We start from the raw sequence: 22,717 nt of genomic DNA, 5'->3' as shown, positions 1-22,717 counted from the left end.
CTGCATGTTTCTTTTCAGTGCCTTTCTCCAGACTTTGAAACTGAAGTGCTTTCCCCCCCACAAAATGTGACATTTAGACAAATAGCTTTGGACTTGGAGGGAAGGCGTATTAATGCATCCGGGAGAGAACTTCCGTGGAGCTGGCTCTTCAGGCATCTCTTCAGTGGCTGCTAATCAGAAGTGCCTTTGCCACGTCACTTTTCTAATAAACAGGGGAGCTCTGAATTTCAAATAAACAAATAAGCGAGCCTTGTGGTCATTCGTGACATTAATACAAATTCGGCACTGTATTGTCCCGATTGGCAATCGATCAGCAGCAGCCTCCCAGTGTCCTCGTTTGGGGGATGATCTGCCTGGGAGGAGAGGCGAAAGCTCATTCATTCCATCTGTGTACTCCTTCCCTCAGTGCTGCCTGATTTATATTTTAACAGGAACTATTTTTTAATGCAAGGACATATGAAAAAGAAAACATTAAATAGCCCACAGTGTTGCCACCGCTGTGACATTTTTACAAAAAAGTAATACATATGCAATATTAGGAAATTCCAAGAGTACAGAAAGGTATAAAATAAAAAGTGATTCATTTCTCCTCCTGGTCCTTGTGCCCAAAGGTAGTCCATTGCTGATTGTTTCTTGTTGCAGAAAAAACTATGTATAGGACTCCATAAATATACACAATTAAAAAAATTTATACACTGTTCGAGCCTCACTTTTTAATTTAATACGGAGATCTCTCATATCAGAACACACAGCTCTACTGTGTCCCCTTTAATGCTGGTGTTTCATCCCGTGAAACGCCACCGTATAAACTGCCCGACCACTCCCGAGGGGTGGCCTCTCCCTGGAGTGAAGGCCCCATAGCTCTCACCCATGTGACCTCTACACTGAGGCCTGCAGTTATTTTTAGCTGCAGGGTGACGAGTAGTTGTTGGTGAGGTAAACCTCCTCCTGAGCTAAGCAGGATGACTCAGTGCATTGCGTTGTGTTAAAGAAATGCCAACTGACAACAGGTCCGCTCGGAGCTCTCACCGGCTTAGACGTGCGTTTGCTGCTGTTGTTCCCTCAATAAGCAATAGGAGTTTATTTCGTCTTCACCTGCAGGCCCCATTGGCAGAGATGTGCTCTGTTCCATGCAGTCATTCAGGGACCCAGGCTGACCAAATTTCTGCCATCTTTATGTCCCTTCCGAGGTCCCTCAGGGTATTGACACTCGGATAGTAGCAGTTTTTGACGAGAGATTTCTTGGGAAGTGTTTGTGAGGGACTCACAACTATCCCGCAGTCCGTTGTCCTGAACTCAGTCCTATGACCACACCCAACTGCAAGAGAGGCCGGGAAATGTATTCTAGCTGCGTACCCATAAGCCAAAGGAAAAGGTTTGATGAGCGTGTAAATTGCCAGTTAGCATGGCCAGAAACGTGGCTGGGAATGCCACCAAAGCATCTGTCATCACCAGAAGTGGTGCATCTGGCTGCCTGTCTTCTGCGAGGCCCCCGGTGTTGAATCTCCTGGCAGTGATTCTAGAAAGGGTGCTCTCCCTCTGCCCTACAGTGCCTCTGCCCACCCCTTCACCCTCCCAGCTCCTTAATGGGTGGGATGGGGTATTGGCTCTATGCAAAGTTCTCAATCCAAACATGTGGCTGCCCCTGAGAAGAAAAGAGGGGGAGCGAAATGGGATGGGAGGACTTTTCTGAGTCTCCCAAAGGCCTTTCCTGTGAAAAGTTCTGGGAATGCTGCTCTCAATCCACAGAACAACCGTGCGTTCGTTCCCTCCAAGTGTGACTGTTTGCAGGAAAAATATCACCAGGTGATGAATTTCTGGAATAGAGGAGGGCCAGGCATGGATAGGAGCCCGGCAGAGGCCCAGAGACTCTTCAGGCAGAAGTGGTGTGTGTTGGCCTCCCTGGCAGCTGGTCCCCGAGTGCTGGAGAGAGATCAGTCAGGCTCTGCTGCTCTCGCCTCGGCTGCCGAGAAACCCCCACCCAGCTGTGGCGAAGACGTGCGGTTATGGCCTCATGCAGCCCGATTACCTGAGAATTAGGAAACATAATATATTGCTCTGTATCTGCTCTCTGTCTTTTTGTGTGTTTTTAATGATAACATTTTAGGGTGGCAGTGAAAAATTTTTAAAAATAGCTCTATTCTTGGTATATGGATATGTTTTCAGAGTGAGAAACACTTAAAAGACAGACTCGTCTAAACATGTTCAAACTTTAACTGAGAAAATGATCCAGGAAATGTTGAAAATAGGTACTTTGTTCCTTGACACTCCCCTCTCCTTTGCCACTTTTTCTCCTGTTTACTTGAGAAAGTTGGATGCATACTGGAGCTTGGGAAAGCCTCAAAGTATTTCTGATGTCTTCATAGAACATGTAGTACATTCTGGATTGGTTAACACCTGTTATCTGAACCATTTTAGCAGTCAATTATGTCAAGAAAACAATCTGCTCAACATCTAGATTTAGTCCTGTGTTGGGTCCTGGTGCAGTGGCTTGTAAAGGAGGCAAATGGACACATTAAGAGGCATATAAAGACCTATCTGTTATACTCAGATGGTGAGGGCATTGCCCACTCCTTAAATAATGGTGCCTGTCAGGTTTTCGGACACGTTCCTAAGAAAGGAGAAGCGATATTAAAAAGATAGCTGCAGACGCAACAGGGCCTGGCAGAGAACCTGGTGACTTCAGGAATCAATACCGTAATTATGTCCTGGTGCTATAATTTATCAAAGTACTTCAAAGTGTTTTGCAAAGGAGTTCAGGAGCGCTCTGATTTTACAAATGAAGCCATTGATGGCTGACCGTAGACTCCGTCTTAGCCACAACCTCGGTCGATGTTTGAGTCATGAGGCAGAGAACAGCAAACAACAACATAAACGGCCAGAGAGGGCCAGGCGGGTAATGTGTGACCTTCTGCATCGCCCGCCGTTGATAAGCCTGATGGCATCACAGCCAGCTGAGCTGACCACGGAGCCACACCAGACCGGCAGGTATGCCAAGAACCAGTCGATAGAAGATGTGTTACTGAAAGTGAATATTCTGCTGCTGAATTATTTTTATTGATTCGGGGATTTTGAAAGTGCCATAGATAATTTCATGAACAAAAGCATTTGTATTTCTTGAGCAGAAGACCAAAATAACAGAGGAACTCCCATCTCTAACACAACACCTTGAATCTTGGGAACATGAAACTCGCACTGTGTCTCCTCGGGGGGCCTGCCTGTGTTTGCTCAGAGAGGCAAAGCCACACGTGGCAAAGCTTCATCTGCCGGGGTCGCATCTTCGCTCTGGTAGAGCCTGTGTTTAATAGTTACTCAGAAGAAACGTTAACAGCATAATCTGCAAAGGGGGAGAATAGATGTGCTGCCATGTGGGAAGCAGGGCCAGCCCTTTTATGTAGAGCGATGCAAGGCTGAGGGTGGGAAGGGGAATTCTGAGAGTCTGGGAATCCAAGGTTCCCCGGCATTGCCCTTGGGAGGCGGCGATGCTGAGCGGCTGTTGGCGAATGTCAGTGGGTGTGGGGAGCGGCTGCCCTTGGCCACGCATGGCTGCCTCCTCCTACTCCCTTCCTTCCCGTCCCCCCTAGCCTGTCATTTTCCTCCTGAAGTCTCCACCTCTCTCGTAGGGACGTGTATTATTTATAGCACATAAAGGGAGAATGGTGGTCTGGTTTTCACGTCTCTAAAGGGAAGGGTCTGAAGGGCATGGTTGCCAGCCCTGAAATGGAGTGATTCCAGGGTTTGGCTGGGACTGACCACTCTTACTGAAACATTTCGGAAACGCTAATGAGAAAGAACTCTTTGCAGTTCCAAGTTTTTAAAGAGGTCTAATTTCTGATAAAAATATTCTTGGGAACTCTTGCTCAATATATAGTTACTGACTATTTACCAACTTGGGAGCTTTTCATCTCATGATTTTTCTGGTAAGTTAAAAAGACATTTTTGTTTGCATTGTATTTTCACAAATGTTTATAGGAAAAATTACAGAGAAATGTTCACAGTTGGTGAATCAAGGTGAAGGGTATACGCATAGCCATTGTTGTATTCTTTTAACCTTTCTGTAGGTTTGAAAAATTTCAAAATAAAATATTGGAGGGTGAAAATGGACAGGTGTATTTTCTCTCTAGTGGAAGCTAAGACAAAGGAAATGATTCATTAAGTGGCTTTCCTGCGGGCGATCAGGAATTCCATGGAAGAACCTAGAATAGACCCCAGGTGCTCAGGTGCCGTCCTGGTGCTTTCTAGGCCGTGTCTCCTCCCGAAAGGAAGGACGGGTTTAGGAAGGAGTTTCCTCCAGGTTCTGCTTCTGAACAAAGTGTCCCTGAGCCTGGCAGCATTCCTCTGTGTGTCTGCTTGCAAATCACCCACGTGGGCGAAGCAGGAGGCAGGTACCTGTGAGCTTTATAAAGCTGCTCTTTGAATGGCGTTAGGTAGATAGTTCATCCATTGAGAAGAAATGGGTGGTTCTAGTTCTGCACCCAGAATTTTCATTTCTGACAGTCTTAAACAGAAAAGGGAATTCATGATAAGCAGTATTTAGTGGAGCAGGGAATGTCTGATACAAATCCGATAGTCTGAAGGGGAGACAAAATCAGAATTCACAGAGGAGCATTGTTTTCGGAATGGAGGGTTTCCTTTGGAAGGGCAGAGTTGAGCACTAGGTAGGGCTGAGGAGGTCTTTAATAATTGTCCTTGTCTACACCCCTGGGACTTTCGGAGAGGGATGTTGAACATTTCCTGTGCTCCGCCCTACCCCAGGCCCATGTGGGTTCCGAGGAGCGGTGGGTTTCCAGGGGCAGCTTCACATGAACAGGCACTTGCCTGGGGCGTCCCCATCTCAGATCTCCTCTGGAACCGCCGAGAAGGAGGGTCTCCAGATGTTTTTCAGAGTTTGGTGATGTTACCTGGCCTAGTAAACAAACTGAAATGAAAGTGTCTGTTTATGGTCGGCGTGAGCCTCATTGATGTTACAGCGTTTGTAAAAAGCCCGGATTTCGTTACTCTGTGTAGTTCGTGCTGGGTGAGCCTCTGGGTGGATCCTCAGCTGGGGAGGGAAACAAGCACTTTCATCCTGGTTTCAAGCAAGCAGCGCTCCCTTGTGGGTCTTCCGTGACCTTTGGTGGCCTCCCTTTGTGCCCTATCAAGCGTGATGAGCAGCCATAGGTACGCAAGAGAGGACTGCACTCTGCTCAGTATTCACAGCATCGCTACCTACAGCATCCTTAACGGGACAGACTCTGCTTCTTCTTAGATTATCTTCCTCTGAAAAAATGCTTTTGCTGATCTTCATCTCCTTTAACTCAGGAAATTAAGTTTTATTTGTTTTTATTGTGTTTTTCCATCACCATTTATCCCCCCATACCCTCTTCCACCCCCCCCCACCCCTGCAGTCACCACACTGTATCCGTGCCCATGAGTTCCTCCTCTTGTTTTTCTCTTTTGCTCAATCCCCCCCGCCCCCCACCAGAACTGTCTGCCTGTCCTGTGTATGAGTCTGTCTTTATTAGAAAATCAAGTTTTAAAAGCTGGGGCAAAGAAACAAGGTGCAGTGCACCGATGCAAATGGCTCTTTGTCCAGTAGGTGGCGCATCAGCAAATCTCAGGAGAGGCAGGTGCACCCTGCGTGCAGGGCTGTTCACCAAGTCAGTGGGAAAAGCCATTGGGCTCTTGAACACTAATTTTTTTTTCCTTTTTTTTTTGGTAAAAAACTGGCAGGAAAAACTTTTTTAAAGCTAATGTCCAGTTGAAATCAAAATGCATTATCATGTCCTGTGGAGACATTTTTCCAGGACATTTGGGCTGCAGATGACTGCTGCAAGTAGAGAGTTCTGTCAGTCTTCGTAGCCTTCTGCGTTTTAGAGAGGAATCCATGGTAGGCGTTTTGGCCTCCTAGATCTATGTATTTGCATTGTGTTCAGAAAGGGGTACGCACTTGAGCTGACGAAATTCCTTCCAGGGACTTGTAGGACACATTTTAGTGGAACTTGCGAGGTGTAACTTCTTGAAGGAGTGGACTTCGTGTCGCTGGAATGCGTGGTCAGTAACTCTCACTGCGGTTACCCACCGAAGCCCAGCCAGTAACTCCGTACTAAGAGTATACAAGTTACGAGTCTTTTACTCCAAGATGCTTAAAGATGCTTCTTTGGAAGCATGCAAAGGAAGCAGCATTTTCACTGCTTCTAAAAGTTGAGTAGTGAAATTAGTAACATACTTCTAAAACAAAGGCAAATAAGGATTTTTTAAAAAATCCTGCCTTCCAGTAAAGTATTAGAATTTCATTATGCTTTTCCCCCAAAGAAATGTGCATTTTTCTTGATGGGGCTTAGGGTAAGGAATCTCTGTGTATTGTTTCACAAAAATAGAATCAGATTTAATCTATTAATTTGCTCTGTAGCTAAAACAGTCAGGATACAGGCATCCCATTGTGTCTAGTTTTCTTTAGAGGACAGTGAAGGAATACAATGAACAGGCTCCTCACAGATGTCCTTTTCTGCTGTCTCAGAGGAGAGCGGTGACAGGCAGCCGGGGCTGTCAGGTGAGGTATGAAGTCATCACCAGAGTTCGGGTGGCATTGGAGAAACCTCAAGAAGGAAAAGATGCAGGATCCTGTCTGCCTTGAATAACTGAGTCATGAAATGTGTTCAGTAAGACCAGGACAGCTGGGGCTCATCCAGTTCACGACCCTTCAGTTTTAGAAGAAGGTTGTCCAGAAGGCGCCCCTGTCTCCACGCCCAGGCCAGCCTGTGGTGAAAGGGATGCCAGCCCTGCTCTTTTAGGGCCACAAGAACCCTTCCTTCCCTTGCTTCGCTCTTTCCCATCCCGTCTCCCCGGGCCCTTTCTCAAGCAGTACACTAACCACTTACAGGGGAGGTTACAGGGACTCAGCAGCGAGAAGCTCTCCGCTGCTAGCCCGCTTGGTGCCCCTGCCCTCTGGACCAGTGGTTCTCAAACTCGTCTGCGTCGTGGGCTCACCTGGGGGGCTTCAGAAACTCCTGGTGCCTGGGGCCCACTCTGGAGATTGTGATTTAATTGGCCTGGGTGTGACTTCAGTTTTTGGAATTTATAAAAGATCTTCCAGTGATTCTAACATGCAGATAAATTTCCGCGCCAACGTTTACCGTCGACCTGCTCTCCCAAGGCCTCCTTTGTTCTCGGCCCACTTCTGAGCGCACCCTCCCCGGGCACTTGCTCAGTACCAGCACCTCGCACGTGTGTGTGTGTGTCCCCGTGTCTCCCCCACTCTCCCTGTATTTTGTTTATTTACTCGCGTGTCTTGGGATCCCTGTGAGACTAATTCTTTTTTTCTCTTTCTATTCTCAACATCCATCTTAGTGCCTGACTCACAGTAGATGCTCAGCGATTGGTTTTTGAATCAAATATACAGTAATATAATGATTTAAACAAATTGATTCATGAACTTCTGACTCAGGGCATTTTTACTGGGCAGGTAGGGATTTCTCCTTTACTGGAAAAGAGTATAGATTTCCTAATCTCCTGTCGTTTCTTCAAGCAATGATAAGTATATAAAATTAAACAGGAATACGTTCTGTTGTGTAGCATTAGCTTGAGTCACAAAAGCCAGTTTTAGATAAGGGACAAAGGCCGACTAAGCCTGAGGTCAAAAAAGCTCAAGGAAGTGGCTGTGAAGTTTGTCGATTTCTAACAGAATAATTTATCATTGCCTTACTTAAAGAATATTAATTTATCTAATTGGTAATAATGCGGTCAATTTATTGTAGCATTAAAAATGCAAATTAGTTACCATACCAAAATATTCACTGACATGCCGGAGACTTTTAAAATTTTATTTTATTTTATTAGGTGATAATGGGAGGCATAATTGTTAATGTTTGATTCTGGAAAAATACAATTAGTTTCTGTGAAACACATTGTGCATTAATGATATCATTAAGATTAATGAATATAAATGAGTGAGCTGGGGCCTTCAAATAGAAAATAGTGACTTTCTATCAGGCTATAGCATCTGAGATAGAGTCCCTTGGTTTTTAAGGATAGTGTGCTGGAGCCCCTACTGCATTTGTATGTAGACTAGAGAGAAATTATACCAGCTACCAGAAGGGTCAAGTTTTTAAACATTGACTGTCACTTTTTGGTAAGACCGTTGTATATTGATTTCAGTAAAAGAAAGTCCACCTGTGAGTTTTAGTTTAAGAATATTTTAAAGACAGCTTTTAATAGAAATTTCCAGGTTCTGTATGCATAAAAGTACGTGCATAGTTTGGTGTTTTTTTATGTGTGTTTTTTTTAAAATAAGGGTAATAAGTCATTGTCCATTTAAAATTAGACATTAACTTTATGGTATTATTGTGTATTCCATATGTTCTGTAATAGACATCTATTGCACTTATGATTTTAAAATGTATTATGAAAGCTAGACAAGTGTTTTTTCCCCCCTGGCCTAAGAGGTGGAAGAAGGAGAAACAGAGAGCGGTCTTGGGGAGAGCCGTGGACTAAGTGCATGACATGACCGCGAGAATCATACGGTATTTGAGGTGTGAACGCATGACTCTATGTTCTATAGTACAGAGAGAAACTTCGCCACTAAATCCAAAACCAAAAACCAGATTTATCCGTGGCCTGTGCGCTCGTGAGTTAAGCGCTGTGTTTCCAGCATCCTCTTGCTGAACCAGATAGATGAAAATACTGTGTCTTCAGGAAGCACTGAAGGGGACGTCATTCGTAAACATCCCTGGTCTGACCTTCATTGAACACTGCCTTTTCTGCTTTAGCTGCGCACGTATGTGTGGCACACACACTGGGGTTTCATTTGTTTGCGTGCCTGTTAGCAGGTTTTGCGGTGTAGCCCTCGCCCTCCCGAGCGGCCGAGTCGGGGAGGGCCGGGTGGGACCGGGCGAGAGGAAGGGGGGCCTTTGCGAAGTGGCCCCGGCTGCGAAGCCTGACTTGTTTGGCCAGCTCTGCCTTTTTACTGTTTTCATGACCTTGGGCCCTTCTCCTGACCTCATTGCCGCACTTTCCATGGCAAATCGAACCAGTCTTTCCCTTTCCTCTTGACAAGACGCTGATGAGGATTAATGAGGCCGAATCCAGAGCACGCTCTGCGCTCCTCCGAGAGCACGGTTAAGGGAAGCCGGGGGACGGGGTAATGCCCGAGGGAAGTGGGGCGCGCGGCTTCCCAGGCGACAGGACGGAGTCTCAGGGAGCGCCCGCCCTCTCCGGCGGAGGACGAGTGGCAAGCGGCGGCCCGTTGCGGTTCACTCCTGCATTGGGTGCGTGTTCGTGCGGGTGATGGCGAGGAAGTCCAGCCCAGTGCGGGAGTCGTGGGACGACCAGCAGGATCCAGGGAACATCTGTCTGACGTCTGCACGCTTGCCTGAAAGAAACCTGGCTATTTTTTAAAAACTATTTTACGTATGTATACACACACCTCTCAGACCCGTTTGGCTCCCAGCATTTGTGGAGTCACCAGAAACGCTGGACCGTGTGTGCACAGTGCAGACGAGATCTGCAGGAGGTTCCCAGCCCAAACCTCAGCGTTCATCTAGCCGGGGACCTGACGGTGCACGAGGCTGTGGGTATGACCGAAGGGTGTCGGTAGACAGCTGGCACAAGGCTCTGCACATCCGTATTGAAATGCGTGTGGACAGACAGAGGATGCTGGATGGCTTCATGTGTGGACTCGCATCCTGACTTTATTTAGCATGCCGTCTTTGTCAGTCAGGTTTTTAGTTTCAAGGTGACTTGCTTGGTTTTTCTCCTTAGAAGAACTTTCTAGATTTCTTTTTCCACCTCGTGTTTACTTTTTCTGAGAATTTTCGCTCTGTAACAGTACCTTTAACCCAGAACTTAGCTTCTTGCCACTGGAGGATTAGAAGAAAAGCTCCATATGTGTGTAGCCGGAAAGTGCTTTTATAATGTCTGACTCAGTAGCTGTACTTGAAATATAGATGATAGAGTTCAAAATTTAAAAAAACAATCTTTCGCCATCTTTATCTCTAGGTCTGTCTTGACACCTTAGGAATACTTGGAGGAATATTGCTCTGTTTGAGAAGCTCATGAAATACTTAATTGATGCCAGGAGTTTTATCACCCACGTACAGATTGGCGTACTCATTTCTAAAACCCATGCACTTGATGGGCCTCTTATGGCAGGAATGCCGTCAACATCGCTTCACTGATCCACTCCCATCTTGATCTCTATATTGATATGAATATAGGGGTTTGCTAACTATTAGCTCATGGTCCCCGCGTTAGTTGTGTATCATTTAGAGATGAAGGAGCATAATTGAAAAAAAAAAATATTGGAGCTATTTCCAATAGTCAGATCTTCATAAACGCTCTTGTATGAGAAAAATGAAGTTGTATTACCCAGTTTTATTAGAAATGCTATATTTTGTTGGATCCGTGCGTTCGCAAAGTAGAGAATATTTTCCTGCTGTGATTGATGTTAGGGCATTTATGGGGATAGTCTGCTATATTTCATATGTATATGAGAGTGTCATTGTTAAAATGTTCAAAGGAAAATTATGTATGTGGTTTATATTTTATTATTTCCTCCTAGGATGTAATTTTTTCAATCCCATGATTCCTGTCACATTGTCAGTAGTGATTTGATGGCTAATATGCCAGAAATAATTAGATAAAAAAAGGTGATGCAGACGTCAAGGCAAATCGCTTCCTTGTGAACAGCCCTCAGCAAAATCATGCGCATTACGCTGTGGAAATCACCCATCGCATACCCTTGGAGGGCCTCCAGGATTGCAGGCAGGATGGGAGACGGGACTGGGTGCAGGGAGCGTGGGCCGCAGCAGGGTTTATGGGCATAGTCTTGCTATTGACCCCACCTGCAGTTTTTGCTAAATGAAACATGTTTTAGAAAGTGCCTCTCTTTGGATAAATTCAGACTTTGGTGTATTGTCAGTGGGAAGGTTTCAGATCTTTTCTCTTTTCGAGTGGGAGAAATTCCCTTTCCCCTGGAAGCAGCCTGCCCTTTGTTTTTACTCTCCTTCCCGACAGGTTTGAAATTCTCTCCTTTTGGGAGAAAAAGACACATATGCTATGAACTGCTATTTCTTTAACTTTGTCCACCTTAGAGATTGGGCCTTTTAAAAAAAAATTTCAAATGACTATTTAAAAAATACAGGACAAGGCAATTCATGGTTCAGTGTTTTTCTTGAGTTATCTCCTGGGACTTTCCATAAAATGGAACCTGTTTCCAGGTGTCCTTTTACTTCTGAGTATCGATGACCCTGGTAATAAGTATCTGGTTCTCATTTGCGTTGTGACTTTGATAAATAGTAAATATTTCTGAAGATTAAACATAATAACATTGGGCGGTAATGTTACAACATTACAGTGTTACCATTAGGAATGACAGTGAGTGTCAGCCACCAGGCAGCTGTTTAAGCTGGCGTCAGAGTTGACATGGGGACAGTTGTACGCGTTCGGGCCCCCAGCTTCAGCATGTCCCTGGTGTCCGAGGGCTGCTTTCTGACTTGGGAGGGAGGCCACGGGGCGGGAATGCTGGGAAGCCCAGCCCAGTCCTCAGCCTCTTGCCTCTTCCTGGGCCGGGTGGATGAAGGAGCCTTGAAGCCAGGAAGGTCGCTGAGGGGCATGGGAAGCAGATGCTTGTGGGGCGATAATGGCCTGGAGGAGGAAGGGGAGCTTGGAGACATGCATATGGGGCTCACAGGGAGGCCCCAGGTGTCCAGAGTGAGTGGCTTGGGCTGCTCTTAGCAGCAAGGCAGTGGGACCAAGTTCCTAGCAGGTGGCCTCTTCCTCTTGCCCAGCGTCCTGACCCTCAGCCCACAGTAATATCTCCACGTTGCACTGGAGAAGCTACAGCTCAGGGCAGGGAAGGGCCTTTCCCCGGGCTTCCGGGGTCCCTTCTTCGCAGAGCCTGCCCAGGGATTGCTGCCGGGGAGGGAATTTTTACAGGAGACTGGAGAGTCCTGACTTACAGGAAACGAAGGGAAGTGTCAGGATTGGGAGTCCCCTTGCCTTTCTTCTCGGCACTGCTCAGGACGGCTGGCCTGGCCTGAGTCATTCACCTGAAAGGAAAGTGAGGTAAGCAGTGTCTTTAGTGGGAAATTCCAGAAAAGACGAGTGTCGGGTTAATGGGATGTGTATCATGGCTGGCGCAACAGCCGAAAGGTGCCCTTGGTTGCATGGAATTCCCGAGATTGTAAATAAATGTGTGTTATATTTAGAACTGTGTGATTTTGGAGCCAGAGGGTGAAGGGCTGTTCAGAGTCAGCGTGGAGCCCCTGGAGGCCCAGAGACACTTAAGAAGAAAGCAGAGACCATACTCCATAACTTGTCTCTGGCTACCGTCTTCTTCCACCTGCCCCGCCCTGGGGGCCCCTACAGCAGTGGAGACCTGGTTTTTTATCTTAGAGACAGATGGCCCATGGGACCTGGATTCCAAATGCTCTTTCTGGTATGTTCTGACGATTGGCAGCTTAGAGTATGATGACTTACCCCTAGGAGCTAAAAAATCTGACACCTTTCATGTGTTCCTTTTACCTTGGAAAGCACGTTTCCCTTCTCTGTTTAAACACGAAGAGGCAATACAGTGGTTAGAGTTAGCCTGTCAGGGTTCGTATCCCAGTGCCGCCTTTCCTTGGCTGGGTGATCTGAGAACGTTATTTAACCTCTCTGAGTGTCAGTTTCCTCATCTGTAAAATGGGGGTAATAATATACCGAATGAAGATTAAATGAGATGACTAGTTTAAAGTACACAGAGTAGTTATTGGCACATAGTATGTGATCAGTAAATGTTGGCTGTTATTTTTAATATTTAGAAGTAAGACATGGAGGAAAATAAACAACAAACTTAAGAAGGAATTTAAATGTAAACACTGAAATGTGTGTTTGAACAAATATCACAGATACATTGGTCACTGACATCCAGAGTTCTCTTTATCTCTTAAAATGATATGAGGTATGATTATATTCACAATACTGGCTACTAATATGCATTCTCATGAGTAGTCTGTTTCTTCTCTTTTACTTTTTATTACCTTTACATCACCTTTTTAAAATATAAGGCACTCATTCGCCACCACACACAGGAAAGCATTAGGGGGCAATCCCACCCCAAACTGTGGCACCGACTTCAGAAGTCACGTCCCCAGCACGCTGAGGACCGACCTGTGGGAGGAGAGACAGGCAACAGCCGGGCCCCTGACTCACCTTCCTCTGGCCGCAGGGAGGGCCCACCACGTCCCCGGCGGGACATGGTCCTCTCCCTGGCCCTTCGCTCTGGCTCCTGCGTGGGCTGCCAGGAGCGGAAGGCGGAGGACTCTGCCGGGAGTGGACTCGGCTGGCAGTGCAGTGGGCAAGGCTGCGATGGCAGACATCCCCACCGGTTCCCCAGCGAACACTCAGTTGCTGGAGAGCAGGTAAAATCGGAAGGCGCCTCTCTTTAGAGTAACCAGTGTGGAGCCGGTAAGGAGAGGCGACGTGTTTCTAAATCTGTGAGAAATATCTGGCCTTGGACCGAACGGCATCACTGTGGATGGCACTGATTACAAAACCTCAGTCTACCCCGTGTGAAAATGTGTGCAAGCAAATGCCTCCCACCTCTTCTCTGATTTCTCTTTTGGGGTTTGGTATTGTTTTTGTTTCCATGGGCCATTTATTAGAATAATTAATACAATTAAATGTGACCTATATTACAGGGTCCCTGATTTTGAGTATCCTATGAAGTAAATTATGCCTACCATAGAGTGGGCATATGGTATATCCATACAAAGAATTTTTAAAAAAATTAAGTACCACGAAGCCACTGGCCTCCGACGACAAGGAATGAGAAGGCCTATTTGAATACACATGGGAAGGCTGGCACCTGGCGAATCGACTCGAAATAGTCTGAGCATGTTCCGTGAAGGTATAAAATCGCAGGAAAAATGAGAGTACCAGAGGAAATTAGGCTAGATCCTAATTATTACCTGTGAATAGTGTCATCATTTGAAGTTTTTATTGCGTTTTAACACGTGGCTTATCTTGATGAGAAAATATGTAGCGAAGGGTAAATGCAGCAATTTTCCTTTGACTATCCCCTCTGCTAAGCCGTTATTGCCTGATGTTATTTTTCAGCAGCCTTTCATTTTTTGTCCCAAATGTTTTTGCCTCTGGCTGGTTTTATTTCTTTAAAATGTATGTGTATCACTTCTCAGAGTGATACATTTTGACAGGTAATCGATATTTTTTCATACCAGATTTGCTGGTGCAATGGCCACAATCCTCTACCTAGACTTAGTTAATGGTTGAATATGAACCTAGATTTTTATCTCAACATATTCCTGTTAAGAAACATACTTTTTAGCCTTAACCAAATTCCTTTTTATCACTCCCACCCACCAAATACCTCTTACTGTCGGGTGCCTGAGATGCACAGCCCACTTATCTGGACACACATCCCCTGACTTTTTGACAGTGTGTCCTTGAAATGTTGTGTGATAGCCCTCCCAGCGCTTATTCAGTTGGTCACAGAAAAGATAATTACACCTTTTTTTTCTCTCTCCTAGCAACCTTTAGTCTTTATTTCAGGAGGAAAAAGCTATTCCCTTTCCTCTCTTTAGTGAGAACTTGATGCCCACCTTAGACCCCGCTTTCTGTAGCAGGGCCAGTCAGTGAAAGACCCAGGTCCTCAGAGCACACGCGTGGATGAGGGCACCCTGCTTGGTTTTTGCTTTTAAAAGTTCAGCTTCTTTGGTGAAGATTTTTTGTTTTCTGGAACCAGGACTTCGTGATGCCTCTGGGCGCAGGTGACAATGACACACAAGTGGGTGGATGTATTCTGCCCGCTGCCAAGGCCCTTTGTCTAAGACGGCGCTTCAAACTCGGGGAACTGCTTTTGGTCCTTTCTCGGGGGTGACGTGGGGGAGAAAGGGCAACCACTGTCGTTCCTCTTGTTTTCATCGAAGAGAAAGGTGTTCTTTCTTCAGGGAAGGATTAAAGTACACGTGGGCCTGTCAAGGAGGGATCGCCAGCCGTACAGGTCGCCCACGGACAGCAAGCCCAGCTCTCCCTCCCTGCCCTTAGAACTTTTCAGTTCTTTTTTCTTTCCCTCCCTTCCTTCTTTTCTCCCTCCGTCCCTCCCTTCTTGCCTTTCACTTTAAACAAAAATGCATAGTTTTTAAAAATCTTTTTAGCCCTGACTGTTTTCTCAGTGGTTAGAGTGTTGGCCTGTGCACCGAAGGGTCATGGGTTCGATTCCTGGTCAGGGGGCACATACCTCAGTTGCAGGTTCGATCCCCAGCCCCTGTTGGGGCTCATGCAGGAGGCATCCAACGGATGTGTCTCTCTCATGTCGGTCTCTCTCTCTCTTTCCCTCCCTTCCACTCTCTCTAAAAATCAATGGAAAAAATATCCTCAGGTGAAGATTAAAAAAAAAATTTTTTTAAAAACAATTGCTTGGCTAGAATTTGTCGGTACGTTTCGCCTTGCACGAGGCCCAGCGTGGTGCTGCGGCTTCGCTTCAGAGACGGCAGCACCTCTCGGGTAGGAGAGGGAAGTACAGGCTCGCTGGGGTTTTCCTCCTTAAGTGGCATCGGGATCGGGGAGACGCCCGAGTGAAGAGCACTCTGGCACCTTCCCTGCCGAGGCCCTGCCGCGGTGGCGTTGCTTGACAGGGCTTCTCTTTGTATGTCTGCAGATGTATGCAAAGATCATTAGGGAACATAAAATGCAATCAATTTTCCTCAGTGGTTAGATTCATAAATCCCTGAGCTATTTTTAATGACATAATCTAATCAATTGATAGCAAGCCTAATAGTGTGTTGACAGCCAGAAAGAGACAAAAAGCGAGTGTAATAGCAGGTGGATGGGTAAGGAGCCACTAGACAGTTTCCTCTCCGCCCCCACATTTAGGAATCTCTAGAGAGTTGCATTAGGTAAAATCCAGGAATTACTGATTTAAAAAAGAAATTATGCCTGCCTTCTTGACTATCATTCTTTCAAGAAAAAGACTTTTGTCTACAGGGACGTGGTGCCCAGTAAAACTGCAGATAGTCGTAGTATCTGCTTCTCGGAACCAAACTATTTTCTCAATTTAAATATCTTTAGAATGGAAATCAAGGAGGAATAATTTATTATAAATTGGTAGCATTATATATTGTCACTCCTGTGCCAGGCCAGTAATGAAAACTTAATATTCATCTCTTGGTTGCTTTGAATTGAAATAAGATGAGGCTGAGCAAAGTAAACAAGCCGAAACAGACTGTGAAATTGCACATGATGGGAATCTTTTTTTTTTTTTTTTAGCTGCTTATAGACTATAAATAGGTTAATATTCCAACTAATGGTGGCTTTTAGAATTTCTTCCGCCTTTTTACATTTTGGTCAGGTATCAACAGCACTAAGTTCTTATCACGAGAAAATTAAAACCTAAAATATTCCTATCTTTGGGCTAGGAATCCATGACCAGGTATTTATGTAAATGATTCAGCTTTCACGCTGGGAGGCGTAGTGTCCCGTGGCCGGAGAGCTGCACCGGAGCCTTCCGTTTTCAGGATTTCAGGCAGCGTGTGTGTGTGTGTGTGTGTGTGTGTGTGTGTGTGTGTGTGTTCTGCTGTATTTTTTCCTTGATGCCATCAGAAGAGATGGGCGCCGGGCATGGTGGTGCTGCTTGGCTGACCGGCTGTGCCCTAGCTTCCCACCGTCCCGGGCAGCCACTGCCTCTTGCAGAGGTGCCTGTCACCTCTGATTTACTTAGCTGCTTTGCCCTTAGAGTTGCTTCAGCAGGGGCTTGACCCGAAGCCACTGCAGAAAGCCATTTACGGGTCACCGGGAACGCCCGAGCCAGCCTTTGGAAGGAGAAAGCACAGGGATCTGGCGCTTTCCTGCCTGCGAGCGGAGCCTCCCCGCCCGGTGAACGCGCATTAGGTGCCGGAGCCCACTTGCTGCGCTCCCCGACCTGCCAGCGTCCTGATCCCCGAAGTTGCCGGAGTGAATAACTAAGGGACCAGCTGACCGCGGGCTCCAATCAGCTAGAGCGTGATGTAAGTGCTCGGCCGCCGCGGCTCGCATGAGCCGAGCCAGCCCAGGGAGTCCTGCATGGCTAGGCTGTGGTGAGAGCTCAGAGGCAGCGAGGGGGAGATGGATGAGTCCAGCATCCTAAGGCGGAGAGGGCTCCAGGTAGGACGTCCTTCCCTTCTTGCAATGTAGCCGTGTCCCTGGCCAGCCATTCAGGATTTCAAAGTTCCCTTTGCATTCCTTTCGTGGGCAAGGATACGTGCACAGTTGTTAGTATCCACTTGGCAACGTGATACGCGACGTCTCCAGTTACCGGGTTCAGTGACACATCCCGGGGCTCAATGAGGAGGGCTCTTTTGTCAGAGACAATAGAGGCAACTTTTTGTTTGCTACTTTGTTGGCTGGTTGCTTTTCAGCCGGTCGTTGGAGAATAGTTAAATCGCGGCCGGCAGCGACAGCTGATGAGCCGATCTGGCATTGGGACAAGTGTCGGGAAGTCTGTGGAGGGCAGCGAGTCCGTCCAGCTCTGGGAACACAGGGCTCCGTTTTGTGTGTCGGGATCGACCCCCATGCGCGGGGGCCTCTGTCCGATCGCCCTGCAGATGTGTGCAGCTGCTGAGAGTTTTCCTCCCGTCAGTAAGATGAAAGTTTCTGCTGGCAGCTCCATCAAAGCTCACTGTAATCTGTTTATGTTGAGATGAGGAAAGATATGTTGTATCTTATTGCCTTGCTTTTTGTGCCCAAGTTTCTCTAATTAAATTACTCTTAGTGTTCAGATGTGTTCCAAGTTCAAACTTGGCAAATTGGAAGACTTGGAAAAAAACATCTGTTGGCAGTTTGTAAGTTTAAGGAAGCCAAGACATAAGTGTGTTCAAAATTAGTATGTTTAACTCCTTGGTACCTCTTTCTTCTGTGTAAGTCATATTTTTCTCTAGGAAAGAATCTAATCATTAGTCATTCTTAAACTCTCATTCATTATTTTTGGGTTTGTTTTTTTTTAATGCATGCTGAGAATACAGAAGATAGCACATTTAGAAATGCTTTCAGATCTCCCTTCATGGTCTTTGACTCACAGCTGGTTTAGCTGTCTGCTTTTTGTTTTTAATGTCAGTTACTGATATTATTCATATTTACTCTAATATTTTAATATTATAGGTAAATTAAGGATATTTGCGGTTAAAGAAAAGAGGGGTTGAAGAAGTTTGGGTTAAATGTCATCTATTGTTCCAGGCCTAAGTAAACAGCCTGCCTCTTTAATGATTTTCAGTGTGGTCATTGTTTTGAATGCACAGTGTGGTTAGTCACTGCTGTGGATTTCCTTTTCTTTGTTTTCATCACATCTATAAAGTTCTCGCAATGCACAGCTGTTTGTGCGGGTCCACATCCTCTTTGAGGTCACTGGTTACATATGCAAGGCTCTTTGTTATAAAGATGATAAACTCTATTAAACTTCTAATGGTTCAGATTTCAGCAAATTGATGGCAATTCGGAGAATTTTCTCCTTTGAATTCACTTGAGTTTTTAAATGTATTTTCAACAAGACACTCTTTTTTGTGGTTTATTTCTGTAATATATATTATCACAGCTTCAGAGGACATAGTTGAAACATAGTGCTCACAAGGGTTATAGATTTCATAGACTTTTTAATTTTAGAAATAAAAAGTTATTATTGTCGATATTTAAAATAATGAAGCTATTTCCTATCTAAGAGCTTTGCAAGGAAACAAAGGCAACATTACTTGTTAATATAGTACTTAGAGTGTTAGATGTTCCTTGAACTTAACATGCTTTTACTACACTTGCTATATTCAGTGTAATGTATAAAGAATGCCTACTTTCTATTATGAATGAAATAAATGTCTTCACTTTAGGAGAAATAATAAAGAAGTGCTTAAAAGTTCTGCCACTTCATTGTTATGACTTTACTTTTGCTTAAACAAAGCCTGTTTTTCTCCCACTCCCATTATTTCTAATGTTTTTTTAAAAGACATCATATATGCAGAGTAGCTTTTGCAAAAAATTCAGTATAAGGAAACTACAAAATACAAGGTGTAAGCGTCTATTTGTATTAGAAAAGCTGCCACTGTAGAGTGCACTAGAGCAACGCCACCTAGTGAATTTCAGAAGTAAGTTAATTTACAAACACACGCTACAGGGAACATCGCAGCATGCAAGTGAAGTACACCCGCAGTGAAGGCAGGTGACACCTACACGTTTGTGTTCCTTAAGCTATGACTTTTGAGTGGACTAAATAGGAGATGGGTATAATTGAATTTTTTTAAGTTAAAGGCCATATAATAAATATACTAACATATAGTAGGTGCTCAATAAGAATTATGTTGCTGAAAAGTGAGGAATGATTTCTGGTCTTTATAACCTTCCATATCATTACCAGTGAGATGAAGTAGTTTGCTTGTTATTTGAATCTGTCTTTAAGTTAGAAGAATCACCAGTAAAGACAGCATTATTTATTCCCAGGGATGGTTATGACAGGCTGTAGGCTTTTATATGATAATAAGAGTCTGTTGGTCTGTCACACCGAATAGATGCAGAGTATTAGATGTTTAGAGCTGGAACTGACCAGCTGTTTAAATAACTTAAAGCCTAGGGTGGAAAAATCTGGAACACACAAATATTCCGATTCTCTGAAATTTAACGTGATAATAATGCAGCGTGTGTTCAATATAAAATAATGCAGTGTACTACGTTTAGAACCTATTTTTAGAATTTTAGTACCTGTAGCTCTTAAAACACAGGCCTGCTAGGGGGCGTTTTTCAAATTTGGACTTTGAAATATTGTTTTTAGTCAGAACATAGAATTTCTCAAGGCATGACTACCTCATAAAATGGCAGCGCAACTGAGTTGTTCATCTTAAGTGACTGCCCGCTTCCATCTTTTCTCTGGACTGTGTTAATATTTCCAGTACTGCTGATAGCACTTCAATCACCGCCTTCGAAATGAGAGAGAGAAAGAGGCCCCACTGGCTCCCACCGTTAGAATCTGGGAAACTTTTCAGATTGCATCTCAAAACATGGAAATTCTGACGGATGGATGGGCTTGGGCAGACCTTGGACTTGGGGCAATTTGAATTTCTAGACAGGTCTAATTCGTCAAGGGGTAACTGGCTCCTTTCGGACCTAATATCCCTCGTACGTGGAACATATTTTTTAACTGTCACGGAAAATTGTTTTAGCGATTTCTGTTATATGTTTCCCTTTTTTTTTGTTTTAATGAAAGTGTCCCTATCCCTAATGTGATGGATCCCAAGGCAGGAGAAAGAAATAACAGGCACCCCTGAAGCAGGAAGGGGCAGCTGAAGAGGGGGTGCCCCGGAGAGGCCCCTGTGAGCTCCTTCCTGCCGTCTCGTGTGCTGTGCTTCACTAGGTGTCATCTTCCGGGGACGTCCCTCCTCCCTGATTAGGCATCACCACTTCAGTCCACTGCTGGAGTGCCACATGCAGCCAGACTATTAAAACAATTTCTGTATAATGCAGTTACCTAAATTCTTATCTATCACTTAGACCCCTGGATTTGTTTAGGTTTTGTTTCATTGACTTCTCCCCACCCCCTCTGCCTGGCTCACCGCCCCTCCTTATTTGAAACGCTAGCGTGACGCCCACATCCTCGCCTTGGCCTGGCGCTGGTTATCCGGCCGTGGCTCGGGGTTCAGTTAGAAAGCCAGGGGCAGGCGAGCCGGGCTCCGACCGCGCCCCGCCCCAATGCAGGTCACCCAGCTCGCGGCGTCCCGGCGCTCCTTCTGCGCCACCTCCCTGTGGCTGCGGGTGTCCTTACGCTCTCCCTGACTTTAACAGAGGGTCCTCACGTGGGAGCCTTGCTCGCTCTTTGCTCATCCGAAGACTGTAGGCGGTTGTAAGGAAGACGCCTGGTTAGAGTGTGATCATAGAAACGCTTATGATAGTAATACTTTGGGATAAGGTTCTTTGTTTCTCAGAGGCCCCGGAAAGGTGTAGATACTTGTTTGGGACAGAGTGACGTTTCCGTAACTGTGAGCACCTGATTCCCCGGGCCGGTGGCGGCCGTCTCTCAGTGGTGGTTCTTTTCCATGGGGGTTCAGTTTCCATCTCTGAGAGAGACGTAAAACACTGGAGCTTTAGTTTCCTGACCCACAGGGGTTAACGATGGAGGGCCCTCAGAATCTTCTGTTCGCTCACACTTTTCTTTTGTGCTCTAAGAATTGGCTTTCTTAAAGAACTTTTTTCCCCTCTAAAAAAACAGTGCAAAATAAACAAATTTGTAAGGCAAAGAGTTGGAGATGAGACCAGAAAAGTAGACAGAGGCTGAATTAGAGACAGTCATGTGCAGTTTCACTCTGTCCTGAGGGAGATCACGGAAAGTCAGGTGTGGGTTTTAAACCAGGGGATTGACGTAGGAATCTCGGCTGGCAAGCAGGATGGTTTGGAGAAGGGCCTGTTGTATGAGGCACTATTTTAAATTACCGAGTTGATGAGTGTCCTGCACTGAAACTGTCGTCTGGTATGTGTCCACGGACAATGAATGTCTCTGTCGCATTAAACCAGTTTCTTAACCTCTCTGACCTCTGTGTCCACGTCTATCAAAGGAGACTTAAACATGAGGAGTTTAAGGCTGAAGGAGATTGTGAATCTTTTAGCGCAGTATCTGGCGCATAGTACTGATTCAGCCAACCTTGGCTCCCGTCCTTCTGTATTGCCACAGGTCTTGCATAGTGGGATTTTCAATAATTAGATATGGGTATCAGGCAGAGATCAGGCAATAAAAAAGACCACATACATGAACTGTGTAATTTGAAGAGAGTTTAATAAAAGGAACAGTTTAAAAAGTGTGGGCCAGGCGGAGGATGAGCTTAAGGACTGATGCGGCACCAAGGGCTGGAAGCGACAGGGAGCCGCTGACATCCCTGGGCCTGAAGGAGGGAGGGAGGGGGCAGCTCCAGAACCTGGAGACTGAAGAGGCAGGTGGCAGATACCTTAGGTGAAGGGACTCCACGGGGAGGTGACGGGGACATTTGGCCTTCATTTCCTTCACCCTCCTAACTCTTGCTGGTGCTCCCCATTAGCAAGCCCAACCGGAAGCCAGAGGGGCAGGGGAGCCCACGGGGCTCGTCACGTGTGGGAACTCCAGGGCCCAGTGCAGGCTGGGGAGCAGGTCTGGGTGGGCTGTTGAGGTGCATGCAGCATGGTTTGTAATGAGCTTGTGTTGAGCGGCCCCTTGCTCTTAGCCTTTTGCCAGCCAGAGTCAACATTCAAACTTCACGGTGCAGATCTCCGGGGCCTGCGCCGAGTTCAAGTGTTTGAACAGATTCAGAGCTGCTTTTAGTGAAAAGTCATGGCCCCCAGCCATCTCCCACTTCTGTGTAATGATGTCTTTCCCGTCAGGCTCTCACTCCTCCTGGGGAAATGGTAGCTTGTCCCCTTCCTCTTCAGTATCTGAAGCACATGGGTCTCCTGTGAATCAATAAGGCGAGACACCTGCACATCTGGTGCCCCAAGCAGCCTTAATTTTGAACAGCTCTCCCGATCCTGTCTCGGAGAAGTGATGTGGGAGAGGAATGGCCCCAAAGGCCTCTTACCACTCAGTTCCCAGGTTCCGTGAGGTCTGCCCGATAGCAGGTCCCATTGCACTTAGACCGTCCATCTCTGCTCCCCTCGAAGTCCCTTTACAGGATTGCAGGTTCACATTATGTCCCTGGCTGTTATTAAGGGTTTCTGAAAGCAATGGCTGGAGAGAACACTTTGCACTTTGTGTAAACCTCCCCTGGCA

The 22,717-nt window shown here is 45.9% G+C and overlaps 1 protein-coding gene across 2 annotated transcripts in view; it reads left to right on the top strand.

Moving 5' to 3' along the window:
* Positions 1-17,015: 17,015 nt before the first annotated feature.
* Positions 17,016-22,717, top strand: part of MAST4 (microtubule associated serine/threonine kinase family member 4) — a 291,926-nt gene continuing 286,224 nt past the window's right edge. For both annotated transcript variants that reach the window (XM_081132099.1, XM_081132096.1), the window contains exon 1: positions 17,016-17,118. In XM_081132099.1, coding sequence (XP_080988225.1) covers positions 17,080-17,118 — 39 coding nt within the window. In that variant the 5' untranslated portion in view covers positions 17,016-17,079. The remainder of the gene's footprint in view (positions 17,119-22,717) is intronic.

Source organism: Miniopterus schreibersii, assembly GCF_964146895.1.
Source record: "Miniopterus schreibersii genome assembly, chromosome: 3".
In the NCBI taxonomy this organism is placed as follows: Eukaryota; Metazoa; Chordata; class Mammalia; order Chiroptera; family Miniopteridae; genus Miniopterus; species Miniopterus schreibersii.
Note: the sequence above shows the minus strand (reverse complement) of the source record. Positions and strands in the feature narration are given on the sequence as shown.